Here is an 18,460-nt window from a genome sequence, read left to right as displayed (position 1 = left end):
AAATCTCAGGCTTTTTTGTTTTTTTGTGAGAAGAGTTTAACCCCATAGAGATTGTGAAAATAATAAAATCAACGTTATTGACTCCCTTAGGTGTTACTATCATTCATCCTATATGGATGAATTGTGTGTCTCTAAAGAATCCGGTTCATATTTAACTCTCTGTCTCCATTAGATTATTTCCAGCTGGTATTAGTTGTCAGTTGCTGCTGTAGTAATTACTATAAACTTATTGGCTTAAAACAACAATAATTTATTATCTTATAATTTTGGAGGTAGAAAGTCTACAATCTTATTCCCTGGGCTAAAATCAAGATGTTAGCAGGGCCATGTTCCCTCTTGAAATCTCTAGGAGGGAATCCCTTTATTTACCTTTTCTAGCTCCTAGGAACCACCTGTATTCCCTGGCTACAGGCCCCTTTCTCCATCTTCCAAGAGAGCAACAAAGCATATTCAGATCTCTCTGACTCTGATCATCTTCCATCTTTTAAGGACCCCTGTGATGAGAGTGCTCCCACCAAATCATCCAGGATAATATCCCATTTAAAAAATCTTTAACTTAATCACACCTGTAAAACTCTTTTGTCAGTTAAGATAAATCCATGGATTAGAATATGGACATCTTTGGGGGCCATATTCTTCCAAAGATATAAACCTAACAATAGATTCTCTGCCCATGAAAACATTTGGCTCTGCCTGCTTAATTATTCCTAGTTCTAGGGTTTAGGCTATTAGACAGAATTGTGAACATAAGACAGAGGGAAACAAATCCTGATAACTAGAAGCTGCTGCTCTGTAAAAGCAGAGAACATTTTTCAAGTAAATAAACTATTCACGAAGTCATTAAATTAAACATCTCGCTATATAGAAAGCAACGCTTGACACATTATTGGAGACTAATAAATGCTTAATTACCATTGTGACTTTGATTAACCTTGTCAATGTTGGACAGCTCAAAATGAGGCAAGAAATGAATAGTGTGTTTAAAGACATGGAACAGAGGAAGGAAGGAGGTTCTTTTTTCTGAAATTTACATGCTAGACACTTGTCTCTGCGTAGAAGTAATCCATTTCCAAATTGGAATTAAATTTTTTTGTATTCATTTTACTCGACTTGGAAAATATACAAATCCCATTTCCATTACAATTGGGCATTTAGTAAGTGATGTAGTCTCTAGGATGGTTTCCTAGAGCAGGTTTGCGTTTTAGGATTTCTAAATTTCTGTCTACACACGTTGTGTTCCAGTGTCATTCTTAGATAGTGTAGTGAGGCTAGTGGACTGGATGGACTGGACGTCTGTGATTGCCAGATCAAGGAAATATTTTAAGTTTCTTTAAAGTGCGGATCAGAAAAGGTATCACTTTACTTGTTTGTTAGCTTCCTTGGACTGTTACAAACAACTTTTTAAAATGTTAAGAAAAAATGAAAACAATGCTTAAATTCAGTCTAACATTTGTGCCGATACCAACTGCTCCATATCCCCTTCTCCCTCCAATAATGGGTGGTGTATTCAGTCTCTTCCTGAGATTGTGGTTTGAAAAAAAATAGTAGGGATCAGGTCATCTACCTATTTTATAGCTCTTGGCAGATCAGGCATACAGTCAGTACACACTTAATTGATAATTGAATGGAATGTATAAAATTCTCATTTTCAGTAATAGGTCCTAGCTGCAAATTTGCAATGGATGTATCTTCAAATGGCTAAAATAAAGACCTATGAGATGATAATTTTGACTTGATTCTGAGTACATGGCATACATGCTTAATTGTGTCCAGATGGACAAAGTATAACACTTTATCCTCCTTTTGGCTCCGTCGGGAGCAGTCTAACAATTCCTCAGACTTCTTGCAGGGAAGATGAACGGCCCCAGCCTGGACCGCTGTCATCTGCTCTCCGGCTCTGCTGATGACAGTCCTATTCCCTGTCCTCTACTGATGTCACTTTGCAGCCTATAGAACCTCCTTCTTCCTCTGCACAAGGTCCACCCCTCACGCTGAACACTGCTGCAAAGGCCTCATTCTAAAGGACGGGAAGAGAGAAGGAGGGGACAGAGCTGGATGGAGGGGGAGTGGGAGGAGAATGGCAGGGCATATGGTAAAAGAGGGGCTGCCAGGGAAGGAGGCAGGCATCCTGAAGCTAGATGTGGGAAGTCAGAGTGGAGCAGCAAGCAGACCAGGAGAATCCTGGAGAACTTTCTTTGGTCAGCTGGTCTCACCCTGTAGAATCTCTCATCTAAATATAACCAATCATATTTTTGAATGTTTCAATCATACCTCCAGGGCATCTGAGTTAGACGTGAATGTTCAACATTTTCAGGGTTTTCTGCTATAAAAATAATGATAAATTTCTTTTTCAATATCAGTTTTTGAAAATTTCCCTCATTTTTCTAATTCTAAATCCTCCTCTTCCCCCTATTTGTTATAGAAAAATATTCCTATTTAGCGCTAAGTTTCCTACTTTGGGTTCCTTTGTGAAGTTTTTCCCTTAAAATTGGCTTTGGTGGAGGTTGCTTCTATTTCCTCTTGAGATTCTTATGGGTTTTGCCTCTATTCACTGTGTGTGTTAGATGCGCCTTTGTTTCCAACTCTTTGCGACTCTGTGGACTGGAGCCCACCAGGCTCCTCTGTCCATAGGACTCTCCAGGCAAGGTACTGGAGCGGGTAGCCATTTCCTTCTCCAGGGGATCTTCCTGACCTAGGGATCTTTATTTACTATGTCATGTTTTCTTCCTCATCATAACTACTTCCTTGATTTTTTTGGATTATTTGTTATTGTGTTTGGTGTTTGCTTTTTTTTTTTTAATTTTTTTTGGTCTTTCTTGACTCTTGGCAAGTCCCATTCAAGTTTCTCCTGAAACAAGTGCTTTGAAGCAGAAAACCGCTCATGGCTTCTCTAGTGTCTCAGCCCCACTGGCACCAGGACAATAGCCTTGCCAGGTTCCCCTGCCCTGGGCACATCCTGCTTCCATGAGCCTTGTCAGTTGTTACTGCTGTCATTGGCCTCCGATGCCACTGACTCCTTGTTCCCTTTGAAGACCAGTGGAGATGGGCACCATGTGCAGGAGCTTCTGCCCAGGAAGGAGGAGGAAAGGGTTTATTCCCTCACCAGTGAAGAGGTTCCCTATGGACTCTGCTGGACACAGGGCTCACATGTTGTCAGGTGAGAAAGAAAAGGGAACTGAAGAGCTGGGACCTACTCTTCCCAGAGTTTAGGGTGGAAGATGATCACAGAGTCCAGGAATTGGCCCTTTCAGGTCCAAGAGCTCATCTGCTGGTCTGACAGTTGACTGGACTTGTCATCATTGTATGGTTTCCCAGGTGTCTGAGTGGTTAAAACCTATCTGCCAATGTGGGAGACACAGGTTCGATCCCTGGATCAGGAAGATCTTCTGGAGGAGGGCATGACAGCCCAATCCAGTATTCTTGCCTAGAGAATTCCATGGCCAGAGGAGCCTGGTGGGCTACAGTCCATAGTGTTGCAAAGAGTCAGACCCGATTAAAGCAACTTGACATGGCATGGCATGGCATCATTGTGCAGGAACCTTCTAGTCATGCCAGGTTTGGGCCACATTGTCAAGAAGACCTTCACTGCCAAATGGAATTGATTGCTTGGCAGAGTGCTATGTCTTGGGAGCAGAAAAATGAATCAAGTGGGTTCCCAGCCCTCAAGAATCTCCCAGTTTAACTGAAGGACACAGAAAACTCTCCAACCAGTACTTACCAACTGCCTGCTGTGTGCCTGCTCTGTTCCAATGCTAGCACTAAGTTAGGGCCAAGCTCAATGTGGTTTTTTCCTCTTGGAGTTTACAGTCTTTGGGAAAATACAAGTAGCCTGAGAACTGAAAGATAAGCAAGAATTTGTCAGTCAAGGGCACTGGGAAGGACGGAAGAGAATACACTGTAATAAATGCCATCTTAGAGGGTTAGTTGGAGTCTGAAGGAGCCTGCAGTTTGGGTGACCAGGTGGCAACATATCTAAGAATTCACTGTTTACCAGTTAGAACACTTTCCTATGAGAGCCTGTTCTCTATCAAGGCAACTAATCTTCCTTTTCTATTTGGACAGGTGATATGCTTGATCTTTTGAAATGGAGAACCCACCCAGACAAGATCACAGGCTGTCTCTCTAAATTAAAAGAAATTGATGGCTCTGAGATAGTAAAGGTAAATGCATCCTGTTATCCTTCTCTTAGAAATTTGTGGGATAAAGAATATTTCGAGGGGATATTTTATTTATGCTTTTACTTCTTTATCTAACAGTTTCTGCAAGATACACTGGATACCTTATTTGGAATTTTAGATGAAAATTCCCAAAAATATGGGTCTAAAGTGTTTGATTCATTGGTGAGTTTAAATTAACTTTATACCTTAATTTTGTCTTTAAATCTCTACTTTCATAATACCATTTTAGGAATGTGCACTTAGTAGAATGAGCTCACTTGAAACCTTCCCAAACCAAAAAAAAAAGAGAGAGAGAGAAAGAAAAACAACAAACAAACAAACAAACAAAAAAGAAACCTTCCCACTCCCTCTGCCAAAAATGTCTTGGTTTGCATTCAGTTTTGTAAAACTCTTATTTTGTTTTGTTTTAGGTTCACATAATCAATTTGCTACAAGATAGCAAATTTCATCATTTTAAACCTGTAATGGACACTTACATTGAGAGTCATTTTGCTGGGGCACTTGCATACAGGTAAGGTCCTTTATCTTATAATTGGTTTAGAACACTTTCTTTTGAACTTTTTAAAGCAGCACCAGTTATATAGGAAAATTTAAAAGAGAATGTAGTAAGAAATGAAGCACAGCTACTCAAGTGTCTCTTTAGACAGTATCTTCCTTTTTCACACATCTTTTTTTGATGGCTGAAACTTATTTTGATTTAAAAAGGTTGGGGTGCGGGGGGAGAACTTCCTGAGTTCTAGTCCTGAAACCTAAAATATAATGATTTCTTCTTGCCTCTGTTTCACTTGATCTTCTCTAGTCTAAAATACCTGGTTATTTCATTTTGATAGTCAAGAGCCCCATTTAATCATCACACTCCTTGGTAATTCTGCTGCTGCTGCTGATGCTAAGTCACATCAGTTGTGCCCGACTCTGTGAGACCCCATAGACAGCAGCCCAATAGGCTCCCCCGTCCCTGGGATTCTCCAGGCAAGAACACTGGAGTGGTTGCCATTTCCTTCTCCAATGCATGAAAGTGAAAAGTGAAAGTGAAGTCTCTCAGTTGTGTCCGACTCTTAGCAACCCCATGGACTGTAGCCTACCAGGCTCCTCCATCCATGGGATTTTCCAGGCAAGAGTGCTGGAGTGGGGTGCCATTGCTTTCTCCATGATAATTCTAGATGTCTTTAAGAAAGAAATATAATGGGAAAACAGCCTTTGCCATCATACCATTTTAAAGTCCTTTGTTCATTCATTTGCTAATATTTATTGAGTACCTCCTGCATGCCAGACACTAAGCTTTGTGCTGATTGTATGAAGAGCTGGCCTGTGGATGCAAGGAGTTCAGTTATTAGACTCTATCCTTTATTACCAGCTGCCATTTTAACTGCTGCTCCTTTCTTATCAGTTCAGATAAGGCAAACAAGACTAAAAGTGAATGAATAATGACATGCTGTAGCTGGCACCTGCCTACATGTAGCCTAGAAGATAACAACTCCCCTCTTTCTGTCCTATGGGTGACATCTTCCTGGTCATGGGCCTGCTTAAATACAGCCCTGAAATGTACCCCAAAGTTCATCTCCCCATTCCACTACTGTCATTGCTATTCTGCCAGTTTTTTTTAGTTTATAATTTTTTTTTTAACTAGGGGATAATTGCTTTTCAATGTTATATTAGTTTCTGCTGTACAACAACATGAATCAGCTATATGTATACATAAATCCTCTCCCTAGCCTCCCACCACCACCCCCCATTCCACCCCTTTAGGTCATCACCGAGCACCGAGTTGAGTCCCTATGTTATACAGCAGCTGCCAATGTTTTTATCTTATACACTAAATACCTATGGGCATGTGCACGCAGTCATCTATTCCCAGAGGTGCGTTGAAGGGGCATGGAATCAGGGCTTTGCCCTTTTTCCCCATCTGTGTGCTGTATAAAAGATAGTAGGTAACCAGGTAAGCATTTCATCCAGTTCTTTTGGTTGTTTGCTTCCATATCCTGGTAAGATTTACACCTCTGATGTTTAAGTGAATGGAGTCATTTTTGCAAGACTTGACCTTCTACCGACATGAGTTTTTCAGAGGGTGATATGTTTGAGCAAGGATAGTTTTGCCCTTACCTAACAGTTTGGGCCCTTGTGTGAGGGTTCGCTGTTCCAAGCGACACTGTTACTGGAAACTAGAAAACAGTGGTATAATGTCTAAACTTCAGATTAGCCAGGAATGTAACTAATCAGTTCTAATAAGACAAATAAGGCTCATGGAATCTTCTTGGGCCAGAATCATGACCACTCATCCTCAGAAGTAGTATTCCCATCAGCATCTACTGACTGGAACAACCATGAATTCTCCTCGGACAGAGAAAATTTTAAAAAATTATGGTTTTCTAGACACCAAGAACTGGCCGGTGTTGAAGGTCACATGACTGCAATCTTGAGAATTTGAGGCGTGGAGGTTAATTCAATTTTTGTTTCTTAAAACAATAAAACTTGTAGAAATTACTTGGAAAAAAGAAAACTTGGCTTTTCTGGAAATTACTAGGGCATGCTCTGATGGTAAGTCTCATTCTTCCCATAGGTCAGAGAATTGGCTTGTTAAGTCCATGGGATGTGCTTTGAGATGAGGAGGTGGTATCTTCATCCTTCTCCACACTTCCTTTTGCCTCCAGATAAATATTTCATCCAAATTAGGATTTCACTGGGGAGGAAACCCTAATTAGCAGTTGTCCGAGATTGACCATGGCAGTCAGATTCAGACACTCCCCTGGCTGGAGTCCTTTCTTCTGATATTTGTGTTCACCCGTTGGAAGCATGGCCAGAAGCAGCAGGGCTCATGGAATATGTCCAGATTGAAAGGAATCTCGCTGGGAGGAAATGTTTCTCTCTTCAGCTTCAAAAAAGGGGTAATGATGGTGATATGCAGACTTTGTAAAATTATCATAACAGTTTGACAGAAACATGAGAACTGATGGAAAATGATGCCTCCCTGTGATAAAAATAAGCATTTGATTTGTTGGCTTCTAATTGAGAGTGAGACCAACTGTACCTTCTGCACATTTCCCCTGTATTTTAGAGATCTCATCAAAGTACTCAAGTGGTATGTGGACCGGATCACAGAAGCGGAGAGACAAGAGCACATCCAGGAGGTGCTGAAGGTAATGACACGCTGTGGATAGCACATCATAGCCCAATAGTGCTGCTGCGTGGTGATGCCTGAGCAAATTGGCTTCCAGCACAGGCAGTAATCGCTGATGATGTATCACTGACATTCCAATTCAACGATCTTAATCAGTTTGTGGCTGCTCCAGAGATGGTGAGATTTGAAAAGAACTTTGCCAGACTCGCCCACTGGAACCTCCCTGGCGTTAAATCCTTACTCCTCCAGGCTCTGAACACTTGAAGTCTAGAAGGAAGGGTTGAGAAGACAAGACCACAGATGAGCAGTTAAGCTTAGAAGTCCCCTGTTCTTGCCTTTACCACTCGGACAGAGACCATCTGAGAACCATTTGTCTTACACTCTAAGGGCTTCCCTGGTAGGTCTGCTGGTAAAGAGTCCATCTGCAATGCAGGAGACCCCGGTTCAATTCCTGGGTTGGGAAGATTGCCTGGAGAAGGAATAGGTTACCCACTCCAGTATTCATGGGCTTCCCTGGTGGCTCAGACAGCGAAGAATCCACCTGCAATGTGGGAGACCTGGCTTCAGTCCCTTGGTTGGGAAGATCCCCTGGAGGAGGGCATGGCAACCCAATCCAGTACTCTGGCCTGGGGGATGGCTTAGCAGGAATCATAATGAGGAAACCTGAGGTTTTACGGGGTCTCGTGGTTTAACACTGCCCATATCTCTGGGCCCTATGAGCTCTGTATATATGAAGATGTTGATACCTTTCTTGCAACATGTTTGTAAAGAATCTACCAATAGATTCTTTTTTAAATTAATTAATTGATTTTAATTGGAGGGCAATTACTTTGCAATATTGTGATGGATTTTGCCATACATCATCATGAATCGGCCACAGATATGCATGTGTCCCCCACATCCTGAACCCCTCTCCTACCTCCCTCCCATCTGTCAGTAGATTCTTAAGAGGATTGTGCAATAACGGCCTTGGCAGCCTTTTGATTTCTGTAATTGAGTACATAGTATTTGATGTCAGCAGATAAAGGTAAACAGGTGTACATTCTAAAAAACAAGCATTTTACTCATTACAAATTTGTCTTCTAGGGCTGATTGAAGGTAAAATGCCAAGTGGCAAGAAAACCTACCAGCAAAGCAGAATTATTTTTGAAAAACAGATCACCATATCTTTGTTAATTATATTAAAATCATTTGAGGATCAAAAACATTTAATGTTCATACCTCTTTAAGAGTTACATAGAATTTAAAAATTAACTGTACTTTTCCTCTCATTAGTTATTAGAGAAAAACAGCTCTTTCACTATGAGTAAATATTGTTCAAAAATCACACAGGGCCTTAGTACTTAAATCAATAATTTAAAAGTCTAATGTTGTACTATAGTTTTGTGTTGTGTCATTGTTAAATAAATACCTTTGATTTTCTTTGAAACTAACATTTTAAAAATTTTGTTTTAAGGCCCAAGAATATATTTTTAAGTATATTGTTCAGTCTCGAAGGCTGTTTTCCCTTGCCACTGGAGGACAGAATGAGGAGGAATTTCGCTGCTGTATTCAGGAACTGCTCATGTCGGTTCGTTTTTTTCTTTCACAAGAAAGCAAAGGATCTGGAGCATTATCTCAATCACAGGTAATTGTTTTTTCATCTCTGCTGAATAGAGGAAAAAATGAGTCCAATTTATTTATTTTTACATAGCCGTCTAAGTGAATATTTTCTCCATCAGCATTTCATAGCTCCAGGTTATATTTGTAATTTAACTGACTTGGAATAGCCTTTTAAAAAGTCCCCCAGCTTCTGAGCACCAGCAGAGCAAAAGTTGGTAATGGCTTCCTTCGGACTGTTACCACCCTGAATGGAGAGCCTGTTGGTTTGCATCGGCCTCCATTCCAGTTTCTAGAACTCACACTGATGATTGGAGACACCCTGTCAATGTCACCTGTGGGGAGGTATTTTTCTCTAGCTAGTTTGGTACTGGAAGGACTGATGCTGAAGCTCCAATCTTTTGGCCTGATGTGAGGAGCTGACTCATTGGAAAAGACCCTGATTTGGGCAAGACTGAGGGCAGGAGGAGAAGGGGGCAACAGAGGATGAGATGGTTGGATGGCATCACTGGCTCAATGGACATGAGTTTGAGCAAACTCCAGAAGATAGTGGAGGACAGAGAAGCCTGATGTGCTGCAGTCCATGGGGTCACAGAGAGTGTTGTTTTGAGCAACAAAAACAACAATCTGCAGTTGTTTCCCCCAAGCCTGCCTTTTTTTTTTTTTTTTTTGCTACACTGTGTGAGCAGTTCCCCAACCAGGGATGGAACCCAATCCCAGGAATGAGACTGGTGAGTCCTAACCACTGGACCGCCAGAGAATTCCCTCGTGCGGTATTGTAATCCATGCACCTGAGGCTCATTGTACTGGTCTCGGCTAAACTGCGTGTTGTTTTGTTTTCAGTTGACCCTAATCATCCTGGGAGTTATTTTCTATCAGCAGTGCTCAGCGGTTGCTGCCAAAGTATATTACCAGAAGTAGCTCTCATGTTTTGTTTAAGAACAGGATCTATCTGCTTTTCAAATAGTGTGCTGAGAGGTCATTGTGCTGAGAGATCATTCTGAATATCTTTCTCTACACTTTCTTAATACTTCTTGTACCTGTTTAATTCTAAAAACTTGATTTAAAAACCTGTCAGATGGAGAAGCAACTTCTTTATTACTTTCCCCTGGAGACTTGAGACTTACAATCACTGTGAATTTGGATGCAAAAAGGGATATTAGGAGACTAGATCCCTAGGAGTATTGTTGTAACTTGGTGTTGTTTGCCATTTGGAAGGCATTATATATAAAGGCAAAACACTAGAAATGTACAACCCCCCTCCAATAATAATGCCGTATTTTTCTGACTATTTGGTAGCTGTTCTTGTTGCTTTCTTCTTTGCAGAGGTGGACTTATCTTCCATCTGGGTAAGGATGTTGTTGTTCGCTCACTAAGTTGTGTCCGACTCTTCTGTGACCCCACAGACTATAGCCTACCAGGCTGCTCTGTCCATGGGATTTTCCAGGCAAAAATACTGGAGTGGGTTACCATTTCCTCCTCCAGGGGATCTTCCCAACTCAGGGATCAAACCTGCATCTCCTGAATTGCAGGTGGATTCTTTTACCACTGAGCCACCGGGGAAGGCCCTGAGTAAGGATACAGGCTCTTTTATTATCATTTTGGCTTCTCTTGTTAATGATACAATCACTGAACTTTATGAGACTTGCCAGAGATCTCAATGTCAAGTTGCCAACTAATCAAACCTTACTTATCAGCTGGTGATATTTGAAAGGGATATTACAACAGGCAAACCATATATTCCTTTAGATCAAAATTCTCAGAAGTTCACTACTTTTATAAAAACTGTTGAAAATTTCAGTTTTTATTTTGAGATTTTTCTTTAAAAAAAAGAAAAACCTCTATCAAGGATATAACATACCTAATTCATAACTGAAAAATATTCTTCTACTCTCAAGAGTAACCTTAAGTCGTGGTTTCTCAAATGAGAATGTCTTGCTATGGACTCAAGAGATTTTTTTCTTCTTTAAAGTTAGAGGAACATTCTTTTACCTTAGTTATGTTATGCTGAATCCTAGCCATCTCTCTGAGAGATTTGGGCTCTGAGGTACAGCCATGATATAGAGCAGCTTCCTTTTCTATATTTAACCTCCAGCTGCTCCTGGTTCTCTAAATTCTACCCCTCCATCAGGATAGTGAAGCAACTGAAACTTCCCTTGGACGCTCAGTGGTTAAGACTTCACCTTCCAAGGCAGGGGGTGTGGGCTGTATCCCTGGCTGGGGAAGTAAGATCCCAAATGCCTTGGGGCATGGCCAAAGAAAAATTAAAATATTAAAATATTTTTTTAATAGTGAAACTTTCACACCTTCAAAGAATCATATTTGACTCTTCTTTTTCGACTGTTAGCTTTTTATCAAGAGGTAATATATAAAACGTGTACATAGTTTCTTAGTTTGGTGCTAAGAGAAAATTTATATAAAGAAGTGGTTAGTTTTCTTCATTAAGCAAGGAGGACTTTGCCCTTCTGTATTTTGGGAGGAAGGAGAATTTTAAACACTTCTTCCCATTCCAAGTCCCCCTTTGACCCCACACGTTCATAGCTCTCTCTTCTAAGATGGAAGGTGTCACTAATCTGGTTGATCCAATATGTTAGGTTTCTGTCACTGCACAACAAATGGCCATGCTGGTGTTAGATGACACCCATTTATCAGGTCAGATTCTGTAGATCAAAAGACGTGGTTGGATTTTTGGCTTAGGGTCTCCTGTAGCCAAAAGCAAGCTTTGACGGCTTACCTGGAGGCTCTCGGGAGGAATTCACCTTCTAGATCTTTCAGACTTTGGACAGGCATCAGTTTCCTTATGAATGAGAGTCCCATTTTCCTGGCTGTCAACCAGAGGTGGGGAAGGAGCTCTTAGCTCTTAGCTCCTGGAGACCACTCACATTCCTTGGTGTATGGCCCCTCCAATCCTCAAAGCCAGGCACAGTTTATCAAATCTTTCTCATGCTTCAGATCTCTGAGTTCCCCCACCATGTGTCAGAGAACACTTCTGCCTGGGAACAGCATCAGGGGACAGGTTTCTTGGAGATCATCTTGGAACTCTGCCTACCGTTTCCAGAGCCAAGGATAGCCTTTGGTCTGGATTCTTGCCTTCAACACAAAAGTCCCAGTTTCCTTGCTCCATTTTGGATTTTTTCCATGTGAATTACAACTCAGCAAATTCTGTCTCCTGGAGGCAGAATAGGCCATCCCAGCAATCCTTCCAGTTGGATCAGTAGACAGCTTTTCTGTAGAGCTGATACTGCTAGGAGGTTCATTTGGTCCTCCTGGCCTAAGCCCAGCCTGCTAATAATTCTTTCCTTGGGAGCAGAACAGAAGTCTAACTCAGCTGTCTGTAGTTGATTCCAAGGACAGCTCTCTACCCTGGGAACCCCAAGAAAAGAAGAATGGTGGAAGGCATTGAGCCCTGAGACCCTGCCCCAAATTCCTATTAATTATCTTTTCTCTTTTTGTCTTGGATACCAGGAAGATCAAACAATATCATGTTTTTATTATTTGCAGTAAAAATCTTTAGCTTAGATACCTGTGCAAGTCTCTTTCTGCCCTCATCACAAGGTCTTTTTCTTTATCCTTTTTAATAATTGCATCTTACACTGCAGGCACAAATATCTTTTTGAAATAAAGAGGTATAAATAAAGAATTGACACATACATTAACAGAGTTCTGAGGAACATCAAGTTAGGTGACTTTTTAGTGATCAGAAAGCTGGCCTCATTTAATTTTTTTAAGCTTCATCTTATGACTCAGTTCTTTGCAGAGTGAAATGAAGGTTATATAAATATACTCTTTACTGAAAAATATCTGGTTATTAATTTTAAAAGCATTCAAGTAGATCTATAATTTTTAAAAGCCAAAGGGAGAACATAGCTGTTGACCCTAGCACCTTGAACACTCTTATGGTTCTGACATCAGAAACAGGTCTCGGCTCTTCAACATATTTCTGCTACTGCTATATAGGTAGATACCAAAGTCCACAAATTTGAATTCGATTCTGTGTTTGAATCATCAGCACATGTAGACCTGACCCACTTTCTGCTGGTGTCAGATCTCATTGGTAAATCCGACAGCCGTTGATTCTCAGCATATTAGAAACATGTGCCTCTTCCTCCACCAGGTGGTTGATCAATTTTTCTTTCCACTGCCCTCCTTTTGTGGAATTTTAAAAGGCTAAGTTTGTTTTGATGTACAGTCTTAGCCCAATTTTTAAAGTATGCCCTTCAGGGTTTGATGTTAGCATCTATTTTTTTTTTCTTTAAAAAAATAATGATCAGGTTTCCTTATTTCTGTAAACAATATTGTTCTAAATACACACAGTTTTGGATTTTCATTAGATCTTGAAGTAACCTGAGGGATTATGCTAATGATCTTGTCATTTTACAGGTGATGAAACTGAAACCTAGGGGATTAAAATGACTTGCCCAAGGTCACAGAGTTGATTAGAAGTCAAGCTAGTCCTACATATAATCTTATGCTTTCTGATGTTCTATGTTTTTTCTTTAATCATAAATTGAGTGTTTTAGGGAATTAATGTGTTTGGCTTCTTAAAGGTAAATGAGATTTAAATGAGCACTTGAGAAAGCTTCTCCAAAAAGAATGAAACATAAATAATTACAATCCAGGTCTTGGTTGAGTATTCCTTCCATGTGATCACGCTGCCTTCTGCTGAATCTATGGGGGTTTTGTCCATCACTTTGCTGATGTCGGTTATTTTACAGGATTTCCCAGTTTTTACTATGTTGTACCTTTACATATTTTGAAAAATTGCTCCATTTTGGTATGCCTTTTCCCCCTAAATTTTGCCCTTTTAGTCTTTTTAGATTTGGGTACCAGAAGCATTTGACATTCTATTTCCTACCATTTAAAAATATTTATCACAGTCTTAAACTCACTGACATTTTTATAGCTGATTTCTCAGGGCATATCTGGGAATTGACTTAAATTTCTTCTTTTAAAGGCTGTGTTTCTGAGCTCCTTCCCAGCTGTGTATTCGGAGCTGTTGAAGCTCTTTGATGTCCGGGAGGTGGCCAACTTGGTCCAGGACACCCTGGGCAGTCTGCCGACCATCGTGCACGTGGATGACGCCCTGCAGGCTGTTAAACTGCAGTGCATTGGCAAGACCGTGGAAAGCCAGCTCTATACTAACCCAGGTAAGGTGTTGGGTTTCTCAGATGAAAGAGTGTCTCTAGAAAGCCATTGCTTACATTTTCTAGTCAAAGGCCAGCAGAAGCAATTTAAAAAGGAAACTAAAAACTTCTTTCTCAGAAGCATTGTGTATTTGGATGGTAGAATGAGTTTATTAAATAGTCAGACACAAAAGTATGGCTCTTAAAACTTTATTTCTGGAAAGAGTGAAAATTCTAATAATTAAATTGTTAATTCAGATCACAACAAGTTGTAGTGTAGGGCATGCTTTTTTCCTTGCTATGGATTTTTTTTTTCTTTTAACATTTAACAAAATTAAAAATTTTTCTTTTCTGAGATGCTTATAGGAACCTGCTATAATCCTTGTTTGTTTATCTCAATTGTCCTTAGAAGTTTCCCATCAATATGTGTTCTGAAAGTGGGTGAAAGTTTCAGTGTGTTGTCATTTTTTATATATTTTATCCTAGTAGCAAGGGACTACTTGCTAAGTTGATTTTGTCATAATTTTTTTTTGGTTTAGTTGCTAAGTCATGTCTTATTCTTGCGACCCCATGGATGGTAGCCTGCTAGGCTCCTCTGTCCATGGGATTTTCCAGGCAAGAATACTGGAGTGGGCTGCCATTTCCTTCTCCAGGGGATCTTCCCGACCCAGGAATCGAACCCAGGTCTCCTGCATTGCAGGCAGATTCTTTACCGACTGAGCTATGAGGGAAGCACATCTTGTTTTCCTCTAGTATTTTTTTTTTAATAATAAAATGCCAGTCTCACTTTAAATTTTATTTTTAAAAGTTTCCATCATTATCACTGAATCAAAAACTTTTAAAAATTATTTTTTGAGAAATCTCTTTTCACATGAATACATATATGTGTGTGTTGTATTTTTGAAATAGGTCTAAAATAGAGTTAAGAAACCATTTTTACATTATTTTATCATGAAACACTTTAAACATAGAAACTAGACTAGAGCATAATAAATCTCAACAATGGGAGATAGTTAGTTTAGATCTTTTAAGAGATTTCTCATTATAGAACTAGGCCCTCTTGTATATACTCACTTCCTTCATATATGTTTCCACTATCAGATTCATTTCTGTTTTCTATGCCTTTATTCTATAACTATAAAAGCATCATTTTTTACCTTTTCAAAATTTTTTCATCTTTTAGTCTTTATATAATATTATATTGAATGTCATTCTGTAGAGTGCTTCTTTTTGATTAATATTGTACTTTTTAATTCTTCCATGCTATTAGATATAGCTCTTGTTCTTTTTTACTGTTATATAGTAGTCCCATGAGTATTTGTATATCGTGGCTAATTTATCTTTTCTCCTGTTGATAGACTGTTAGTATGTTTCTGATTTTTTTCTGAGATAACGTTTCAATGAAAGAGGCTTTAGCCTTCTGATTTCTCCCCATGAAAACACATCTCATCCTGGAAAGAAAGATGCTTCTTGGAGTAGTTTTCAGACTGCACCCCTCAGAGCCCTAGGGTTCTTCTGCAGTGATTAGGCCTTCCTTGAGGGTGGAGAATAGGCGGTATGAAGTAGAAAGGATGAAGGTCCCAACTAGACATCTGGATTTGACTAGAATATCAATTCTGTCAATATCAATTACCAAACTAAGAAGAGTTCATTCTCCTATCAGAGGAATTGGTGATTTTTCCCATATTTCTCTCTTACTGGCTAGATAATTCTTTGTTAGGTTAAAGTCTGACACAGAAAGAGCAACGTAGATAATGAAAACCATTTTTAAATGTAAGGAAATTATTTTTGTTCATTATTGCCCCTAGGAGATGTGTTCTGTCTGTGGACTCAGTTCCCTGTTGATTACTGATGCTCAGGAGGTGGTAGAGAAATCATACTGAGTCTCTGTGGGAGGTGGTGAGATTATTTACTGGGGCCAGAATAGAAGGACTCAGACCCAGGGAACGTGAACCCCGAAAGGCCTCCTGTGCTGGGGATTAGTGATGTGGAAGAGGGGGAGGGGAAGCCCGCTTCACGTGTTCTGTGGGACACTCCTCGTGGAAAGTAATTGTGGGGAAACATAAACTTCTGAGAAACAATGTGACTCGCGATCAATGGAACACATTGAAGCACATTCACAGATCCTAGTAAGAGGCTTGACTTCCATCAGTGCCCCCAGGAAGATGAGATTGGTGACTCACTGAGCTTCCCAGGTGGCACTAGTGGTAAAAAAAAATTACCCAGGAACCATGACAACAGCAACAAGGAAAAACCATGAATAGCCTCACCAAATGATGGTGAAATCAGATTCATGTTTTAGATAAGTTTTGACCTGTTAGTTTCCTGCTGGTACCACAGCGACTACCACAAACTTAGTGGATTAATGTAACTCAAATTTCTTATGTTACATTTCCTTAGGGCAGAAGTCCAAAATGCTTCTCACTGGCCTAAAATCAGGGTGTGGATGGAGCAACATTCCTTCGTGTACTGTCTAGGGAATAATTTGTTTTCTTGCCTCTGACAGCTTCTAGAGGCTGCCTACATGCCCCCCCCCCCCTTCATCTTTAAAGCCAGCAGTTTAGCATCTTCACATCTCTGATGGTCTAGCTGCTTTCACTTGTAAGGACCTCTATGTTTACATGGGTCCCACCTAGAGAATTCAGGATAATCTCCCCAGCTCAGCATCCTTATTTTAATCATTTCTGAAAAATCTCTTTAACATAATCTATTCACATAACATATTCACAGGTTCCGGGAATTAAGATGTAGATATCTTTGAGGGGAACAATTTATTCTGCCTACTACATAGGGGTAAAACCAACAGTTTAAAAGCAGTATGATGGTATAGCTCCATATATAAAAGGCAAAAACACTCAGGAGTCTATGAATTTCATTTACTTGTTGGAAGTAAAATAAATGGAACATGAAGTCCTACAGTTATATGAGTACACACATCTTGGCCAGATGGAAGTTACAAATGATGCTTTGCTGATTAAAATTATAAATCTGAACAGGGGAAAATAAAATAGGGATAAGTACATTACACGTATCAACTGGCTATGTATTGAGCTGAAGACAAAGTATTTAAGTCATGATGGCCTTACTGACAGTTCCATTTCTCAGAACACTGAGTATGGCAGAGATAATTGCTACTCTGAGCTGAATTCTGATCGACAAAGATGAACTGGTTAGTGATAGAGAAGTGAGAAGGATCTGAGAAAGTGACCTCATTTTCTGGGGCATTCATATTAGCCAGAAAGGCGTACAGAGTACAGTCAGCCCATGCTTTAAGAAAATAGATTTCAGAATATTTTGGAAAACAAGACTGTAGATGTTACAAGCTCCTTAGGAGAGATAGAAAGTTCTGAAAGTTGTCATTGTACTAGAATCCAATATTAGGCTTCTCCAGAGAAGTAGATACAATTGTGTGTGTGTGTGTGTGTGTGTGTGTGTGTGTGTGTGTGTATGTAGATTTATTATAAGGAATCATCTTACGTGTTTGTGGAGGCTGAGAAGTCCCAAAATCTGCAGTTAGCAAGTTGGAAATTCAAAGTTGGTGACATAGTTCTAGTCTGAATTCCAAGGCCTAAAAACCAGGAAAGGTGTTTGTATAAATTCCAGTCTAAATCTGGAGGCAGGAGAAGGTGGATATCTCAGCTGAATGACAGGCAGAGAGTAAACTCTTCTTTACTCCACCTTTTCTTGTATTCAGAGCTTCAATGGATTAGGTGAGGCCCACCCATGTTGGGGTTTACTTAGCCTACCAAATCACACATAATTCTCATGAAGAAATACACTGGCACACCAAAGATACCATTTAACCAATACCTCCCATGGCACAAACTGACATATAAAATTAACCAATGCAAACCCCAAAGAGAAAAAAAGTGGAGGAGATATGCAAAGGAAGCAGTATGGCTGCAGAATACTCCCAGTTGAGCTTATATTAGAAATTAACACTCACAGAAGGCAAAGAGGGACACACAAGGTCAACACCACAGAAGGGAACAACAAAGGTAGGAAGGTGGTAGGAAGGTTCAAGCCATCTTGAGTTAAGGGGCAGAGGGCAGCCTCAGGGCTGGAGGCATTCTACAGCCAGGCAGAGTCCCGCAAGGTGGAAGTCTAGGGTAGCTGACCAGACCTGAAAGACTTAGCTCAGATTTGAAATTTAAGCAGCGTGGTGTTCCATGTCTAAATCATCTGGGGTCCAGGCAGGCTTATTTAAGGTATAAAAGTTGAGCTGCTCACTTTTCCTTTTCTCCCCACAATTCTATTCTTTCTGTTTTTTGAAGGCCAGGAAAAGGTCTCCGTGATGTTGGAGAAGACAGCTTGCCATGAGTAAAGAGCAGATTTGAAGGACAGAGGTTGAGGCAGGGGGAGGCAGAAGCATGGCGAATGGGAGCTGAGTGGCAGTTGAAGTTGAGGGAGTGAGAAGGTGGGCGTTGAGTCTTCTCAGACCACAG

General features: G+C 40.2%; 1 protein-coding gene across 2 annotated transcripts in view; it reads left to right on the top strand.

Annotated features, from left to right (window-relative positions):
- The window catches only part of DOCK4 (dedicator of cytokinesis 4), a 472,836-nt gene that overhangs the window by 317,967 nt on the left and 136,409 nt on the right, over positions 1-18,460 (top strand). For both annotated transcript variants that reach the window (XM_005679177.3, XM_018047173.1), the window contains exons 18-23: positions 4,063-4,160; positions 4,257-4,340; positions 4,589-4,689; positions 7,231-7,312; positions 8,750-8,920; positions 13,847-14,039. In XM_005679177.3, coding sequence (XP_005679234.2) covers positions 4,063-4,160; positions 4,257-4,340; positions 4,589-4,689; positions 7,231-7,312; positions 8,750-8,920; positions 13,847-14,039 — 729 coding nt within the window. The remainder of the gene's footprint in view (positions 1-4,062; positions 4,161-4,256; positions 4,341-4,588; positions 4,690-7,230; positions 7,313-8,749; positions 8,921-13,846; positions 14,040-18,460) is intronic.

Source organism: Capra hircus, chromosome 4 (genome assembly GCF_001704415.2).
Source record: "Capra hircus breed San Clemente chromosome 4, ASM170441v1, whole genome shotgun sequence".
Lineage (NCBI taxonomy): Eukaryota > Metazoa > Chordata > Mammalia > Artiodactyla > Bovidae > Capra > Capra hircus.
Note: the sequence above shows the minus strand (reverse complement) of the source record. Positions and strands in the feature narration are given on the sequence as shown.